We start from the raw sequence: 18,181 nt of genomic DNA, 5'->3' as shown, positions 1-18,181 counted from the left end.
TTAACTTTCAGCATAGTTTTCAATGACTAGGGTCTCAGACTATTAAATTTTGAATTTCAGAAACACGCTCTAGCAAAGAACAACAGCTGCTGCTGAATCCCAATCCACAAAGCAACAGCAGTTGCAGCATCTGGACCAACAGCTACCAAAGCTATATCAGTAAATAAGGTGAAAGTCCCCATGCAATTTGACCCTTCAAAATCTTCTCCCCAAGCCTGCAATGGGTGGCTCAAAGGTATCTTCACAAGGAAGGCAAATGGCATATTTTTTAAAAGGTCTGCTCAGGCAGGAGCCTGTGACCTTTGCTCTCTGTTGGTAGAATGGATGCTAACATTGCCAGCTGGAAGTAAATGGATATTTTAATTGAAACACATACCACTATCTCCAACTGGGGGTTGGGGGAAAGCAAACTAGAGAGTCTTTCTAAGTTATCTAATGAGCACCCAGCATGACTTAGCTTCCTACAAATGATCCTCCATTAGCCTGGGCTTGTTTTGCAAACAAATACTCAAATAGAAAACTGCTCAGCTCTTGTACATTTGCCACTGTTTCCCAATACCAGCCCTATTAGCAAATGTGAAATATAAAGTGTAATTTAGGATCACGTTCATTTTTGTTTCCTGGGGAAAATGGAAAAGAAAACAGTATTAGAACATAAGAACTGCAACACACACATATATACATATATATATATGTATATATATATGTATATATATATATCTCGATAGGGTTATGGTATGCAATTATTAATATAAATGTGCATCAATCTTACTAAAATTATTTTTCATATATGCAACTTTCTCTTCACTTCCAATCTGTTTAAAATATGTGATATTTTTCCAGAACTTATTATTCCAGTGAAAGAAATTAGTCTTTAAATTTACTATTATCACTTAGGATAAAGGAAGGAGTTCTGCACTGAATGTGAAATGTTGGCTATCTATCAATATGGTTTACTCCACATGCAGATGTTTGTTTAAATGGCAAGAAATATTATGTGAAGACAAAAATGTCATTAGTCATTACCACTCAAGTTATTTAGCCTTTGCAAAAGTTACCGGTGCTTGCTTGCTTTCATTATATTACTTATTTTAAAGAGACACCACATGTGAGGGTATTTCACAACAATGTTATTTTTCTTGATTGTTGTTCAAATACATAAGAAAGAGGCTTAGAAATGAAGTTACTGGACAAAAGAGTAGAAAACAAAGCCAAATTTAAGGTTTGACATGAGCAAGAAGACAAACAGTTGATTTTTCTGCTTTGTTATCAAAGTAGCTTTTATTATGTTCCCGCAAAATTAACAGGGTTATGCTGGATATTGAGCAAAATTCTTTTTTTATTTTTTTATTTTTTGAGGCAGAGTCTCACTCTGTCGCCCAGGCTGGAGTGCAGTGGCACGATCTCGGCTCATAATTTTTTGTATTTTTAGTAGAGACAGGGTTTCACAGTGTTAGCCACGATGGTCTCGATCTCCTGACTTCGTGATCCGCCTGCCTCGGCCTCCCAAAGTGCTGGGATTACAGGCATGAGCCACTGAGCCCAGCCAAGGTATTGGGCAAAATTCTAACAAGGAAGGCAATATATTTTATTTGTTTGCTGGAGACAGGGTCTCACTCTGTTGCCCAGGCTACAGTGCAGTGGTGTGATCATAGCTCACTGCAGCCTGGACCTCCTGGGCTAAAGCAATCCTCCCCACTCAGCCTACAGAGAACTGGGACTACAAGCACACACCACGACACTTGGCTAATTTTTTTTTTTTTTTTTTTTTTTTTTTGGAGAGAGATGGTTTCGCTGTGTCGCTCAGGCTGGTCTCAAACTCCTGGGCTCAAGTGCTCCACCTACCTTGGCCTCCCATAGTGCTGGGATTAAAGAGTGGGCCTAACTGCAAATATATTATTTTTCTTTCTTTAAAATATTTTCCTCAACTTAATCTAAAATGAATGGCCCTTAGAATATGTTTCATTCAGATGAGGAAAGGAAGAGAAAAGAACCAGATTAATCCAATAAAGAGGCCTTAACACAAACTCAATCAGAAGATTGTTGCACTGTTTTGAGTTCTGACATTTTCTGTGTAGACTGTGCAGTGAAGGAACAGCATTATTCATTGGCAATAAATCCATTTAGGTGTGCAGGTGATGCCCAGATGATGTTTATTCTAAGGAATCTTAATGTCTTGGCCTCTTCAAAAACTGCACAAATAAACTTGGCTCAATATTAACCACAGTTAGTGAAACTTAAGGATAAAGAAATGTGATTAGTCATCCAGTGATGCATCCTTCATTCACCCTTGGCATCATGCCAAGGGTACCCCATGCTACTGTGTATTCACTCCATTCTTAATAACTTGAACAAATGGAGATGTTAGCTGCCTTTAAGAATTATGCATTTTCTATGAGGATTTAAGGTTGCTGAGAAGGCAACTATGAACAATCAATAGCTACTTAATAAATGCTGTATAAATGTATAGGAAGTAAATATTCATGTCTTTTTATAAAGTAGATTTCAACAGAGCTCTAGAGGCTCTGGGATTTTGAGTGATCTGAAAAAATTGAGTGCAGAATTTGTTTGTATTCATCCATCCCTAGTGATCCATATACTAAGTCAATTGTGTACTAAATTGTTACTGAGAAAATTCAATTCATTACATGTACTGGGCAATTATCATTAGTTACGTGCCCAGCACTATTGTTGGTTAGCATATACATAGTAGGATCCTTGTCCTATATATTTGTATATAATACTGTGGGGGAAAAACTTTATGCAAGATATTTGAAAGAAATATAACATCTTACAAGTATAACACATGAAATTTAGCAATTTCCATACACATTTGCCTTTGAAATTGGAACAGCATATTACCATGAGAACATTTTAGAAAGACAACTAATTTCACATACTGAGATGTGGTATACACGGCATGGCCTTCTGAGAGATATCAACTTAATGTTCATTTTCATAATCAGATGAAGCACCTACCCATTTTTGTGATAACCTAATTCATATTCACTTTGGTAAGAAATCTGAAAAGTAGAATAGCATAGGACAAGAAAAGTCTACTCTTGAAGCTACCACTCCCCACAATCACTGCTGAACGTTTGTTGCATGTGCTTTGAAGGGAGGGCCACTATTGTAGTGGCCACATATAAAGAATTCTCATACATAGACCATACAAAAATCTAACTCAGTGATAGACTCTCAGGAGCACACTGTTTATTTAAAAATAGTGTTACATAGACACACACACTAAAGGATATATGGAAGCAACTGAGCACATTTTGCTCTCTAAACCACATGCCTGCTGTCAGCCATCAATTAAACACAACAAACCCCACAGTGTAAACCTGTTAGTTGTTGTTCAACAGGGATTTAAATTTTTGTCTACATAACTTCAAACTCCACAGTCGATTCAATTATTTAAATGAAAATAAACAAGCACTCCCATTGATTTTTAGAGAATAGACTTAATTTTCTACTTTCGAAACATATTCAAGGACCTTAATAATGGATACCCTTCACTTTGGTTCAAGCTTTCTTTGTTTCATCATGGAAACAAAGTATCCTCTGTATCACTGAATCACTGGTAATTCCCCATCTCCATGCCTTCAATTCGATTTCCATGTTTCCGAATCCTTCCTAACTTCAAGACAGTTTATATTCTGTCTTTTCACAAAGCCATTTATAGTCTTCTTGTCAAGAAATAATTTCATTCTCTTCCATGATTTTATCTACATTTGAATTCATGGTACCGATCAGCATTCCAGTTATTTATGCTCTTATCTAAGTGGCTCTATGGGACTGTCAGCTCCTTATAGGTAAGAAAGTGAGCGCTATGACAGCGACAAGGATGAAGAGCAGAGGTGAACCCTCATATATTACAAGCGCACTCTTTGCTAGACTTATGCTAGGCTTTTTAGGTACATCGTAGTTTCAAAACAGGTATTATTATACTTATTTTACAAATGAAAAACTAAACTGTTTTCCCAGAGAGTTTAAGAAACTTACAAGATCATTTTGTCAATACAACGCACCTCCTATATTTAAAACATATTCTGTCAAGATCCAAGGCCTGTGCTATTTATATGGCTAAAATTTTTCTAAATAAAACTTGACATAATGTCATAAATAAAGACCCTTCCCCAACTATCGAGAATGAATGAAGAAAAGACTGTAGACTGTTTAAGGCATCTAAAATCTACATGGAAAAAAAATAAGAATTGCCTGATTTAGAATTAGAAAGCAGAAAAATAATCTCAGCCATCGGAAGAAAAAGATACCAATATATTTTGGGAATGTGGCTAGTAATTTAAAAATATATAAAACTTATATTAGTTAAAATCGGCCCCCAAACTTCTTCCATTTCAGAATACATTTTGGAGTTCTATGCGCCAGACAGAAGCTAAATCGTGAAACTAACAGGAAGTTTTGACTGATTGTTAATCTGCTATTTGTAAGGCGACTTGGAACACTCAAGGCCTGAAGATATCCTTAGAAGCTACTTCTCTACTAAAGGTTTTCAGCCACTGTCCAGAGAATGAGAACAAGCCTGGCTGGTCTAATGATCAAGGGAACAAAGTCAGTAAACCTTGGACTAGTGGTCAAGGAGAACATTTTAAACAGTTCTTATTATATGTTTTTATTTTCCTTAAATCTCTACTTTGCTTAAATCATTACTTAATGGAAGAATTTATGTTAAGTACTTCCTTATTTTTTTAACATTAATCATAATATATTATACAGATCTTCAGATTTATATTGCTGTAGGCTTCTACTTGTACTCTAAATAGAGACAACCAACTCAATTATGGAAAAAGCAGTCCAAAGTTTTATTGACAAAATGTCATAAAGTATGTCTGGAGGGAATATTATACCCAGAAAATAGGAAATTCCCTCATGCTCACAGAGACTATATTCTACTTTTCATTTTATAATTATACAATATTTAACACAGGAATTAAGACTTCCAACTTATTTTATTTTTTCAGAAGTTATTTGAATAAAGTTTCATGACACCAAATATTAATAATTTTACATTACATCCTTATCCCAGATTCCTTAGAGATTAGGCACTTTTCCTTCAATTAGGCATAAAGTCATTTTAATCCTTTAACACATTAAAGTTAAATTATACAACTTTTCTACAATAACCATACCTTACGTTTGAATCAAAGTGTGCTATGAAAAAATATAGTTACACAATGGAGTACTATTCAGCCATAAAAAGAATGAGATCCAGTCATTTGCAACAATATGGATGGAACTGAAGATCATTATGCAGAAAAGACAATATCACATTTCTCATCTTTGTAGGATCTAAAATAAGCACAATTGATTCATGGACATAGGAGTAGAAGGGTGTTACCAGAGGATAAAACCTACTATTTGATAGCACAACAGAGTGACTATAGTCAACTGTAACTCAACTATATATTTTAAAATAACTTAGAGTGTAACGGGACTGCCTGTAACTCAAAGAATAAATGCTTGAGGGGATGGATACTCCATTCTCCATGATGTGCTTATTTCACACTGCATGCCTGTATCAAAACAGCTCACATACCTCATATATATTTACCCACAAAAATTAAAAATAAAAAAATAAGATACTTGGCTTCAAAAAATATCATCCTAGCAAAAAAAAGTAAACCAAAAATTAAAAAGTATTTTACAGATTGTGAAAAATAAATACACATTAGGTCCTATGAACTAGAAAATAAATGGAAAAAGGAAAATAATTGTGTAGTTCATAAACTTAAAAATGCAAAAATCCACAGTATACATCCGCAAAAGTTAAAATGAGTTGCTGATCTTGGGTATAATTGTATAATTCACTGTCAAAATTGAAAAATGGGTAACTTAGTTAATATATAAACGTCATTATTTGATGGGCGACAGGTGCTTGAATGCCACCTTAGATATGGAGAACTATTATTGGTTGACCTTAATATGTCAGAAGAAAGATTCAAAAACTTCTGTCAAATTTCTCTGCCCCCGCTCTACATCCTGGTAACTAACCTCTCAATTCCACATAAGCCAGTGATAAGTGTGGTGGAGCAGAGAACACTCGCTTCAGAACAGGAGATCCTTTCTGAGTTCAGTCCAGACCAAAGAATGATCATCTCTGGTGTTGAACCCAGCAATCTGTATATTAACTGACTCTCCAGGAAATTCATGGACACCTTAAACATTTCTTATTCACGCCTGTGTGTGTGACTGTGCATATGTGCATACTTGCAATGGAGAAAAACACATTTATCCTGTTTTTTATGATAAGAACCTCTACTCGCTTTACTCTAAGTAAAGGCAATCTTTGTCGGGGGAATTTAAAATTAGTTCCATTAAATCCACTGGAACCAATGCTGCTGATACCACATATGAATTCCAGGTTTATGGACCCTAAGAGTTAATGGATAATGAGAATTGAAGGTTCCCTATTTTCTTCTGTCATAATTATTATAGGAATATAAGTAATTCATTTAACTGGTCTGTGCCCTTGGGACTGCACAGGTTGCTACCATTTTCAGACAACACTGCAGCATTATTAAATATGCTTCATATTAAGTCAGGTATCGGAAGATAAAATAGAAAGAGGAGACCTAATCTCTGAACTTAATGAGCTTAGACTTCAACAGGGAATATGCAATGGATCATATTTTTTAGAAGAATACTATTACAAGAACACTAAATAAGTGAAAATGATAAAGTGTCAACTACAGAAGCATTAAGGAGAAAGAGACAGGAAGACTGAGAGCACTAAATCCCGTAATGACCACAGAACTATTCTTTCAAAAGGAGAAAACGTGCAAATAAATTTAAAAAAATAAAATACGTGGAGAAATCCAATTTCTTCTAACATTCAAAGGCCTTGGAGCCCCGATTTCCTGCTATCTTACTTCAAAGTTTGCTTTTCATGTTCAAGTCGTTTTTATTCAATCAAACCACCAGGAAGGGAGGAAATAGTATGAAGACCGTAAACTACTATATATAGTTATCCCAAGAATATTTGTCCATTTAATGAATATAACAAACCTTTTGCAAGAATAACAAATGCCACATTCTGAAACTGTGATGAGTGATTTTTAAAAATTTATCTGAGCACGGTGGACCACGCACAATTATTCTTAGCTGGGCACTGGTTCTTCCTTCACATTTGGGTTCAGGTTCCTGTTCTTGTCTAAGGGAATGCTTGGAATGATAGAAAACTGCTGAGGCAAGCTACCTCTTTTTTTACATTTGCTAAAATGCCAAACCCCAAGAGCTCATGTCAATGTTGGTCATTCAGTGAAAAATCACCGAGTGACTACTGAATGATATGGAAATGTTATTTGTAATGCATTTGATAATAAACACTTTACATTGTCATTTGAATCTTGCCGAAGTTCAGGTTTGGATATTTTCCTTATTTTGATGTCCATATGGCTTACAAACAAAAGTTTAACATATTCAATCACACTTACCAAGGAGATTTAAAGATTAAGCCTCATTTTAACAGGCCTGTTCAGGTGGATAGATTAGAGATGTCATTTCCAGCACAATAACAATAGAATATTGGATGGGAGCGTAAGCTAAGTAACCTGGAATTGAGTCAAAATCCTATAGGTTGTGTTCAGGTTTGCAATTTGAAAATGACGTACTCTGTATAATTTACTGTTGAATATACAAAAATTGAGAGTAGTAACAACCGCTGACATTGTTCTGTATGTACAACGGATTCACAGTCTGGATATCTTCAGTCTTGTGTATGGTCAAGTCAGTGCTCTCTCTCTCTCTCTTTCCAGCCACTTTGGAGGCTGTGGACAGAGTCTCACTCTGTTGCCCAGGCTGGAGTGCTGTGGCACAATCTTGGCCCACTGCAACCTCCATCTTCTGGGTTCAAGCGATTCTTGTGCCTCAGCCTCCTAAGTGGCTGGGATTACAGGCCTGTGCCACTACGCCCGGCTAATTTTTGTTATTTTTTTTTTTTTTTAGTAGAGACGGAGTTTTACCATGTTGTCCAGGCTGGTCTCAAACTCCTGACCTTAGGTGATCCGCCTACCTCAGCCTCCCAAAGTGTTGGGATTACAGGCATGAGGCACTGTGCTGGCCAACTCTCTCTTTGTCTCTCTCTTTTAATCTCTTTATTATGGAAATTCAGAAACTATACACAACCCAGAATAGTCTATGAACTCCCCAAAGACTCATCAACCAGCTTCAACAATGATATCTTTCTGCCCATCTCATTCCTCTCTTTTTTTTTTTTGAGATGGAGTCTCGCTTTGTCACCCAGGTTGGAGTGCAATGGCACGATCTCAGCTCACTGCAACCTCCGCCTCCCGGGTACAAGCGATTCTCCTGCCTCAGCCTCCTGAGTAGCTGGGATTACAGGCACATGCCCCCATGCCCAGCTAATTTTTTTGTATTTTTTAGTAGAGATGGGGTTTCATCATGCGGGCCAGGCTGGTCTTGAACTCCTGACCTTATGATCTGCCAGCCTCGGCCTCCCAAAGTGCTGGGATTACAGGTGTGAGCCACTGCGCCTGGCCCATCTCATTCCCTTCTACTTGCCCATCTCAGTATTCCATCAGGACGTGGTTATATCCTTTCAGATAAAGCTTTACTGAAATTATTTTTCTCATATTCTTACAATACAAAAAGCATACAAATGCTGTTCTTATGGCTTTACAATCTTATTTGTTTTGAAAAAAAAAAAAAGGAAATCTTACATTGGCTCAGTGGAAGAAGAAAGAATAATTTTTTATCCCTATTACTTATCACTAAGGAACATAAAGAATCTCTTGGTACCAAATCCCAGAGAGAGTGAGTGGTTTCTACTCCGTTTCCCACTGTCCCACTGAAGATCAGGCCTCACTGGAGATCATGAGTTTACTGGTGTTAAGCACACTATGCAGTTGAACCAGTCTACTGAGCTACTGTGTTCTCAGGTCAGAAGACAAAAATGTTTCCAGGGAGCTGTAATTTACATCCCCATTAAATACTTTTTCTTGGTTTTCATTAAAATAAGAAAGTAAGTTTTCTCTACTTAGTGGCAGATCAATTTAACTTAAATAAAATTTCTCCTGTAGGCCGGGTGCGGTGGCTCACGCTTGTAATCCCAGCACTTTGGGAGGCCGAGGCGGGTGGATCACGAGGTCAGGAGATCGAGACCACGGTGAAACCCCGTCTCTACTAAAAATACAAAAAAAAAAAAATTAGCCGGGCGTGGTGGCGGGCGCCTGTAGTCCCAGCTACTCGGAGAGGCTGAGGCAGGAGAATGACGTGAACCTGGGAGGCGGAGCTTGCAGTGAGCCGAGATCGCGCCACTGCACTCCAGCCTGGGTGACAGAGCGAGACTCCGTCTAAAAAAATAAAATAAAATAAAATAAAATTTCTCCTGTAATTCACCCATACTTACTCAAAGGATTAGTGAACCTCTGTCAGAGAAAGGATACTTGTCTGCTCATTAACATTCATGACCAAGAATCCTTCTGGTAGAACTGGTTTCAGAGTCTGATAGAGCAATACTTAAAAGAAATTGGCTTGTCTGTGAAACAGCTGCTCAGCAAAGCCACCATGCAAGGGAATTGGTGATAATAAGATGATAATATTACAACCACACTGGGAGCATAATGTATTTCAAGTTACTTTGAGGTGTGTGGTAAGGGTCTTAGAATTAGAAAAAGATTGGAAGTTCATCACTGAAGCCAAAGCTGATGATCAGCAGCGTGTAGCCTTAGTTTTGAAAGATCTGTCAAAGTTTGAAGGAGAGGAATAAAAGAGAGAGAGAGAGAGAGACAGACACAGAGAGACAGAGAAAGAAGGAGGAGGAGGAGGAAGAAGAGGAGGAGGAGGAAGAGGAGAGAAGGAAGGCATATTCCAGTTGTACAAAGATCTGGGTTCTACATGCACCACATTTAAAGGACCCCCTACCACGATCTTCTCTTTCAGCATTGTAAAAACGCAAGGCTTGAAAGGCGTTTGTGATTTACAAACCTGTTCAGTAGCTCTGTCAAAGCCAAAATCTCTAATTGGATGATTTTTATTTTTGGAAGATCTGCCCTTTGGGAAAATTGGCAGATTACTTTCCAATGCCAGTGAGACTGCTTCTCTAATTTCTAAAACTCAGTTCAGCGCATTCTGATTTCAAGAGGAGTGTCCTTCAGATGGAATACATGTTGCTGAGCTGGTAGCCTAGCAAATGTACAGAAGGCATTCAGCTAATTACTTCCTAGAATGATTAACATTATAAGCCCTATGAATTGCAGTTGCCTATAATTCTGTGCAATGATTTAGGACAGCAGCAGCACAATACACAGAAATATTACATCTATTTATCCGTATAACATTAATAACATCATAGAGGGGTGTGTGTTGTAGTGTTTGTGTGTGTATGGTTATACATGTATTTGTTAGTGTGTTAGGATATTGGAGGTAGTAAGACAACTGTGTCTGTCTTGCTGTGATTTATTTAGAAAATAAGTATTGTTCTTGAATTCCTAGGGAATCTATTTCTTAAAAGTCAATGTGATTAGCAAAACATTGGGAAGTAGCAAGAGACAGTCACTTGGGGACTGTGGTAGATTATGATACAGAAATAATCATTCCTTTCCCCACCTCCACTTCCTTGGGAGTAGTATAATCTCTTGTCCCACTAATTTTGGAAATTGCCATGAGATTTCCTTTGGCTTATGAACCTTAGGAAGACAGTGTGGCCAATCTACTTTAGGCTTTAAGGAGCATTCTGCCTCCACCTGTCTATATTAGCATCTCCAAACTCCACTAAGAGAAGAACATGCTTAAGACAGAGTACTGCTTTCAAAAGAATAACCTACGTGCAGACCAGACCAGACCAAAATGACTCTAAATGCATAGTTTAGAGTCAAGCCTGCATGAGCACATCTTAGAACAGCCAATCTCTAGTCAACCCAAAGATGTACTACGGAAAAATAAACGCTTCTTGTTTATGCCCTGAAATTGTGTGTTTTTTGTTACAAAACAGTAGCAGGCTGGTGCAAGGAATAAAACATTGTGATAGAATATCTATCTATAGATATATGCTAAATGTCAATAAGTTAACATTGTTGAAAATAAAATCAACAGTTAATTATTTACAATATGTCTGACAGACTTCGTGGACTTGCATACAAAATCTTTGATTCATTTTGTCTAGTCCTGGCACTTCTTTAATTATCACAATCTTAAGACATTCTTTGAATATTGAACTGCGAGCTCTTCCAAAAAGTCTTCCTGGATGCCACTAAATAGAAAACTTTCCTCCCTCCTCTTTGCAGTGGACTTCTACTTTACGATACAAGTAATTCTGCCTTTTTTACTCTTAGGTTTATACTTATGTCTCCCCCAAAACGTAAACTCCTTGACAGGCAATGACCAAATTTTAGTCATTATTAGTCATCTTTTAATCTACAACAATACTTGGTTAAGTGCCTTCTCTATGGTAGGCTCTAAATGAATGTTTTCAAATAGAAATCACACACACATACAAAAAATATCACCCTTGTGACAAGAAATATGAAAGATGCTATCACCATATGGAATATTCAAATAAGTGTATTCTCTGAGAAAATTAGGCCATATATTAAAGAAATCATTATGTTATTGCCACCTCTACGGTATATAGATGAGAAATGATACTTAAAAACAAAACACAAGCAGGTTTGCAGTGTAAAAATATTATGTCACTGTATATAAATTATTTCTGCGTCCAGTTCAATGGGTAGGCTGCAGATGTTACTACAGAATAAGTTCTTCATAAGGATAGAACTTACTGTTCAATATTTTTATCTTGCTTTTAAAAATGTACCGGCTGCCAAAGTTTCTAGACAAATGTATATGATTAAAATACATTAATAAAAGCCAGGAAGGAAAGTAAAATAATAAGACCAAGAACACATAAACAAAAAACTTCATATGGAGCTCCGAATGTGAATATATTTCAGCTCAAATAAATCCAAAGGAAAAAGAACCTAAATAAAATATCCCTTCAACTAAATTTTCCTGCCTCTGAATAATCCATATTCCACAGACATTCTTGGAGGATAGGGTATTAGTGCCAACATCAAGACAGAAACCACTAGGCTTTGTGAGGTAAAAAAATAAATAAATAAATAATATATCTCCATTGATTCAACAAAGGCTTTTACAAAAAACACCCATTCCTCTTTAATTTAGGGACAAATTCCAATTTAATACTGTTTCTGCCTTTCCCAAAGATATGGGTAGATTCTTTACCCACCAATATTTCTACTGCCCTTTTAAAGAAATATCAATAATTTTTCAACAGCATCTATTCAAAAGAAATAAAAATTCAGAGTATCAACAAAGTATTGACTTCCTATATATAACATGACTATTTCTAATTCTGATTTAAGTATTAGGTTACAGTCTTGGATTCATCATTCTTAGTGGAAACTTGGCAAGTCATTTACCCTGTCAAACCTCCAGATTCCTTGAGGGCTGGACTATACTTAGGTGAGTAATTTTTTTTTTTTTTTTTTGTAAGAGTTAAAAACAAATCTTCCAGTTTTCCTTGACAGTCATTTCCACATCCTCCCCACAATAACTGGGACAGGACAGGCCCGGTAGGGTGAGATAGAGGAATAGGCCGTGTTGACCACAAGATGCCAGCACATCTGGGAACTGGAAAGTACTAGAGAGATGATGTGGTAGGTGGCTGAGAGCAGAGATCCAGGAGTGCTCAGACTAGGATGGAATCCTGACTCTGCTATTTATTTTAACACCTGCGTGACTGCACTGCAGTTTGCCTCAAATACCCAGGGCTAAAAATCTATGAAGGGAAGGGAACAGGGTCAGATGTTGCCTCTTATGACTATTACTACTAGCTGAACATTCACCTGTTCTCCATTTCCTCTTACATATGAGCTATTTGGTAGCCAGTAGCAAAAGAGCACTTAGACACAAATGCCAATTTGACAGGCTAGTCACTAAACACAAAAATGCTAAAAATGAGCGAGTACGCAAAGATGACTCTCCCTTTGTCTACGTTTTAATATGCTTTTGTTTATTGTTGCCTGGGGTGTTTGGCAGAGGAGAGGAAGGTGAGAAGGAAGGGAGTAATGTGATCATTCTGCCTGGTGTACTAGATTGGGTCTTCGTCCAAAATTTTAATCCTGGGGAGCAACAGAAAAGCTGGGCTTGGCTACAGAGCATATTGAGAACATCCCTGTATAGTTCCCAGAGAACTTTTGCAGTGGCCAGGGCCCAGACCAATGGATGAGGGGCTTACAGGGATGTGTAATGAGAGCCAGAAATTGAGATTTGGCTGGAGAAATAAGAAAAAAAGCAAAACAACAAATACCTTGTCAGACCCTTGGAGAAGCAATGTCAAGAAACCTCTATTACATAGACTTTTATCATGACATTTTAATTCTATATTCAAAAACTTAAAAAAGATATACAGCTATAAGAAAATTTTCTGCCAAAGAATTAAAATTTCTGGAATTGATATTATATATTTTTAAAATTTGTTGCCTCCCAGGTATGAATGTTAGGCTAATCCTGGAGCTAAGCATAGAAACTTAGGAATGTTGGGTAATAACTCGTGTTGATTCCACTTTAACTTCCTACCATCCGATGAGTATTTATAATTTTATAAATTATAAAATTATAGTGTCCCTTCTAAATGTTATCAAAATATCAATTTACAAAAGACAGAGAAAGTAAGACAATAAATAGAATATGGTTTTAAGTTAACAGTACTGGAATCTCAAATTTTAAAAACAGTCACCGCTGTCACAAAATAAAAAGTTAAATGGAATCAAAGCATTTCTCATACAGTAAGAAAAGTGATAACCAGAGATTAATCATTACCAGTGATTGACTTAAGCCTCTCTGAATATATCTTGGACTAGATCACATGTATGTAATTTAAATTGCTGCTGTACTTAATAAAAATAGAAAGAAAAGTCATCAACCTTTCTTTTTTTTTTTTTTTTTTTTTTTTTTGAGACGGAGTCTCGCTCTGTCGCCCAGGCTGGAGTGCAGTGGCACCATCTCGGATCACTGCAAGCTCTGCCTCCCGGGTTCACGCCATTCTCCTGCCTCAGCCTCTCCCAGTAGCTGGGACCACAGGCGCCCGCCACCACGCCCAGCTAATTTTTTGTATTTTTAGTAGAGACGGGGTTTCATCGTGGTCTCGATCTCCTGACCTCGTGATCCGCCCGCCTCAGCCTCCCAAAGTGCTGGGATTACAAGCGTGAGCCACCGCGCCCCGCAACCTTTCTTAATTTTAATTAAGCAGTGGTTTTTCATAAAGAGTATATAGCCAACAAAGACATACACAATCCAAATGACAAATTAAGACTTCTGAGAAAGTAGAAACAGAGGAAGAACCTCAAAATAGACAAGATGGATGGAGACTCCAGCAATGATGCAAAATCACTAACCAAATGGGAAGTTACTAAAAATAAACTCAAAGTCCTTCATAGTACCATTGGCTTTATGTGGGAAAATAAAACTCCAAGAGGGTAACATTCCATAACTGAACCTAGATAGTTCTTTTGTGCTCACATCAAACTGACATTCATCAATAAGTGACGTGAGAGAGTTATTTGGGGGGAAAAAAAGGAACAAATGGAAAACTACCCACATGAACGCACAATCACTCATGGAAGGTGACTTAGCAGGCTCACCTTTGAGATGTAAGAAAATAAATCACAGCAGTGTATAACTGACCCTCATGAATCTACCCAGAGAAAATAGCAGAAATTGTGACAGTGACTTTTTAATTGATGATGATGATGATGATGATGAAGTCTAAGTGCTTCAGGAGTTGAGATTATTAGAATCACATTTAGATTCTCTCTCTTTTTTTTTTTTTCCACTCTGGCTGAAAGCCTCCAAAAAAAAAAAAAATCTTAAGTTCTCTCCCATCCAACTCAATGCAACTGCAATAAGACGAGTGGTTGCTAAAGAATTCATCCCCCCTTAGGTCAGATCTAATCTTAGCAAAATCAATGTCCTGTCAAACTGATTGACATCATACCCTTAGGTACATTAGAACAATTCAAAATATACCAGTATACCTATAGGGAGGGAGTAAGTGAGAGAGTGGAGAGAGGTTTCTTTAATAAGAGAAACTAGATGTGGGATTCGAAACTATAGATGCAAAGATACTAAAAGTTATTGATATAATACAAGAAGTATAAGGCTCAGTCTTGTTTTGTTTTTGTTTTTGTTTTGTTTTGTTTTGAGATGGAGTCTCACTCTGTTGCCAGGCTGGAGTGTAGTGGCACGATCTCGACTCACTGCAACCTCCGCCTCCCAGGTTCAAGTGATTCTCCTACCTCGGCCTCCCCAGTAGCTGGGACTACAGGCACCTGGCACCACGCCCAGCTTTTTTTTTTTTTTTTTTTTTTTTGTATTTTTGGTAGAGACGGTTTTTCACCATGTTGGCCAGCATGGCCTCAATCTCTTGACCTCATGATCCACCCACCTCGGCCTCCCAAAGTGCTGGGATTACAGGCATGAGCCAACATGCCTGGCGGGCTCAGTCTTTTTGAATGGCTTTACTTGTTTTAAAAATGTCAACTCTCCATAAAGCTACCTAATATTTATTTTTTTGTTGTTAAAAAATATATATTATCTACCATGAATACTGTCCTGGAATTATTTTAACATCACTTTGGAGAATAGCTTTATAAACACAGTAGAGTTTCTTTCTTGTTTGTTTGTTTGTTTGTTTTCCCAGAGACACAAGTCAAAATCTCTGGCAACAGATCATTATCACCTGCTTTATGTAACAAATGACAAAACAGCTCAATTTGCTGTAGCTCGAAGTGATAGAGTATAGTCCTCCAAACACAGAGGCCTATCAGGGGCTTCTGAATGTCACTGGATCTGTAACCTATAATCAAGAGCAAGCCCTAAGTACTCCCTAGTTGCATTTAAGGGAACAACATTCACAGCATCACTGCTAAATAAAAATTATTTTCATGTACATCCACATATAAAGTTATACACAAGGGACAGCCAAAGATAGAATGTGAAGATGTTGAAACACACTTGCAGAAAGATGAAACTCCAGTCACTTACACAGAAAGTGTCACATCATTTGTACTGAAACTACCAGGTAGACCTGTCTTCCATAGCTTTGAGAACCAATTTGAAAAAGATCGGTGTTGCTATAATAGTTTAAAACAGCAATAAAATGGAACATTTTACCTACTACACAGGAAAGAAAAAAGAAACATAAAAACTTCGGCCAACCTTTCCTAAACTGGCTCTGCTGTGCATTGATTGAACTGAGAGAAGAAAATTAATAGCAGCTCTTTTGCTCTAGGGTAATGTTGTAGGACCAACGGAGCCCAAAGAAGGTTCACCACAAGGTGCAAGTCTGGTTTACAAGAAATCATAGTAAGGTACATTGATTTCTTAAAGCACTAAAGACAACACACCTTCTAAAAATACTAAATTTATTGTTATCATTGTTGATACTGCTTATAAAGAATCAAACTACTTTTGAATGTTTTCAAATGTTCAGGCTCTAATGAGAAAGTTCAATGCTGAAATTTCCGTAATAATTTGTAATATAAAAATGTTTATTTAACAAATAGAATATAGAAATATCATTGACTGCTTATAATCAGGATATCAAAAGAGGGTCTAAACCTTATATAGAATGCACAACTGCAATGTAAAATGTGCTATATGATTGCAATGGCAAAGTCTAAAATAAAGGAATCTGTGTCGCTGACATTTAAAACAAGCCTTTCCTCTTCAAATGTGATGTTATATTTCAAATAATCTTAAATTACGCTTATTTTTTAAGGGAGAATCCCCATATGAAAACTAGACAAGCTGCAGTATAACAAAACCTGAATTATAATTCCTCTAATAATGAAAACTTGAGCTAAATCTTTACAATAAATCTCACAGGCAAAGCACAAATGCAAAACAGCTCTTTGTTAAACCAGGTTTTACCAAGATATTACTAAAAAAAAAAAAAAATACTGTCAAGAAAACTCATGCTTTATCTAAAAAAGACGATGCTATAAATATGTAAGAGGGATAGAAAAGCTCCCTTTTTAAAAAAATATTTTTCATATGATACCAAGATTCTCATAGAAAAGTGCACCCATAACAAAGTGAAGTGAAAACCATTTCACCTACCGTCAAATTTCTTATGCCTGGACACAAAAGTGGTGCGCACAAAATGGCTTGTCTCTTCCACAAGGTTTTCAAATTCGAGTTTGCTTTGTTGGCTTAATTTGTCTTCCATTTCTGTGGTGCAGCATGTATATTCCTGAGGACAGATTCTTAAGTGTTCCCCTGCAAGGAGAAGTTAAATGTCACTATTGCATTCTATGGACTTTTGGTAGATGTTAGAGATTTCACTTCTCTAACACTTTGCTCAAATCTCAGGGTGGTTGTTCCATCTACTTCTCCATCCATCCCCATGAACTGTGTCTGGGCCACAGCACATCAGTGTATCTAACATTCCAAACATGTGGTGGACTTAAGCTGAACCTGATATTTAGTCTCTGTTCCTCATCATGTAAGTGAAGGTGCATTAAAAACTTCAAAATACCATGGCATTTTTTCCTGGCTTTTATTTTTAATACATCAAGTAAACATCAGGTGATACAACGACACAAGATGTAATACAGCTATGTATGCTTTTCTTGGGAAACCTCAAGTAAGGCAAAAGACACTTAGTCCCATCACCAAAAGCAAGAAAAGATGGTAACTGTCCCTTGGGTTCTCTTTCTACAAGTCTGTCCCTGGGTATGCATCAGCTTTTCTCTAAGTTCAAGTGAGTGTGTTTTTAATGGTAGGTCTCATTCGCTAAGTTGACATTTCTTGTCAGACAGAAAACATTCTCCAGAAAGAAGGAAGTCACTGATGGTTTAATTAATGCCTACATTATATGGAAATGTAGAATAAAAGGAATGAAAGCCTTGTATTTAATTCATCGGATCTATCTACTTCTTTCGACAATATTGCTTTCTTTAGCGCTATTTGCAAGTAGAAGCCAATCCTTTGCTTCATGAAATTAAAATGGTCTGTTATTGCATAAAATGTGAATTTCCAATTGAAGCAGCTCAGTTAGTGTCAAAAATCTTTCTCACAGCCCGTGGAGGGAAGAATGGAAATGCACCCAATATCTTGCTAAATAAAACCAACGAATTGCTCCTGCTATTAAAGTCACTGTAGGACACTGAAAACA

At 37.0% G+C, this 18,181-nt stretch overlaps 1 protein-coding gene across 1 annotated transcript in view; it reads right to left on the bottom strand.

Annotated features, from left to right (window-relative positions):
* GPC6 (glypican 6) overlaps positions 1-18,181 on the bottom strand; it is a 1,190,656-nt gene that overhangs the window by 858,226 nt on the left and 314,249 nt on the right. Inside the window, exon 2 of the mRNA XM_032151101.2 lies at positions 17,125-17,283. Within this exon, the coding sequence (XP_032006992.1) occupies positions 17,125-17,283 (159 nt within the window). The remainder of the gene's footprint in view (positions 1-17,124; positions 17,284-18,181) is intronic.

Source organism: Hylobates moloch, unplaced genomic scaffold (assembly GCF_009828535.3).
Source record: "Hylobates moloch isolate HMO894 unplaced genomic scaffold, HMol_V3 SCAFFOLD_4, whole genome shotgun sequence".
In the NCBI taxonomy this organism is placed as follows: Eukaryota; Metazoa; Chordata; class Mammalia; order Primates; family Hylobatidae; genus Hylobates; species Hylobates moloch.
The sequence above is the reverse complement of the archived record's forward strand: the minus strand, read 5'-3'. Positions and strand labels throughout refer to the sequence as shown.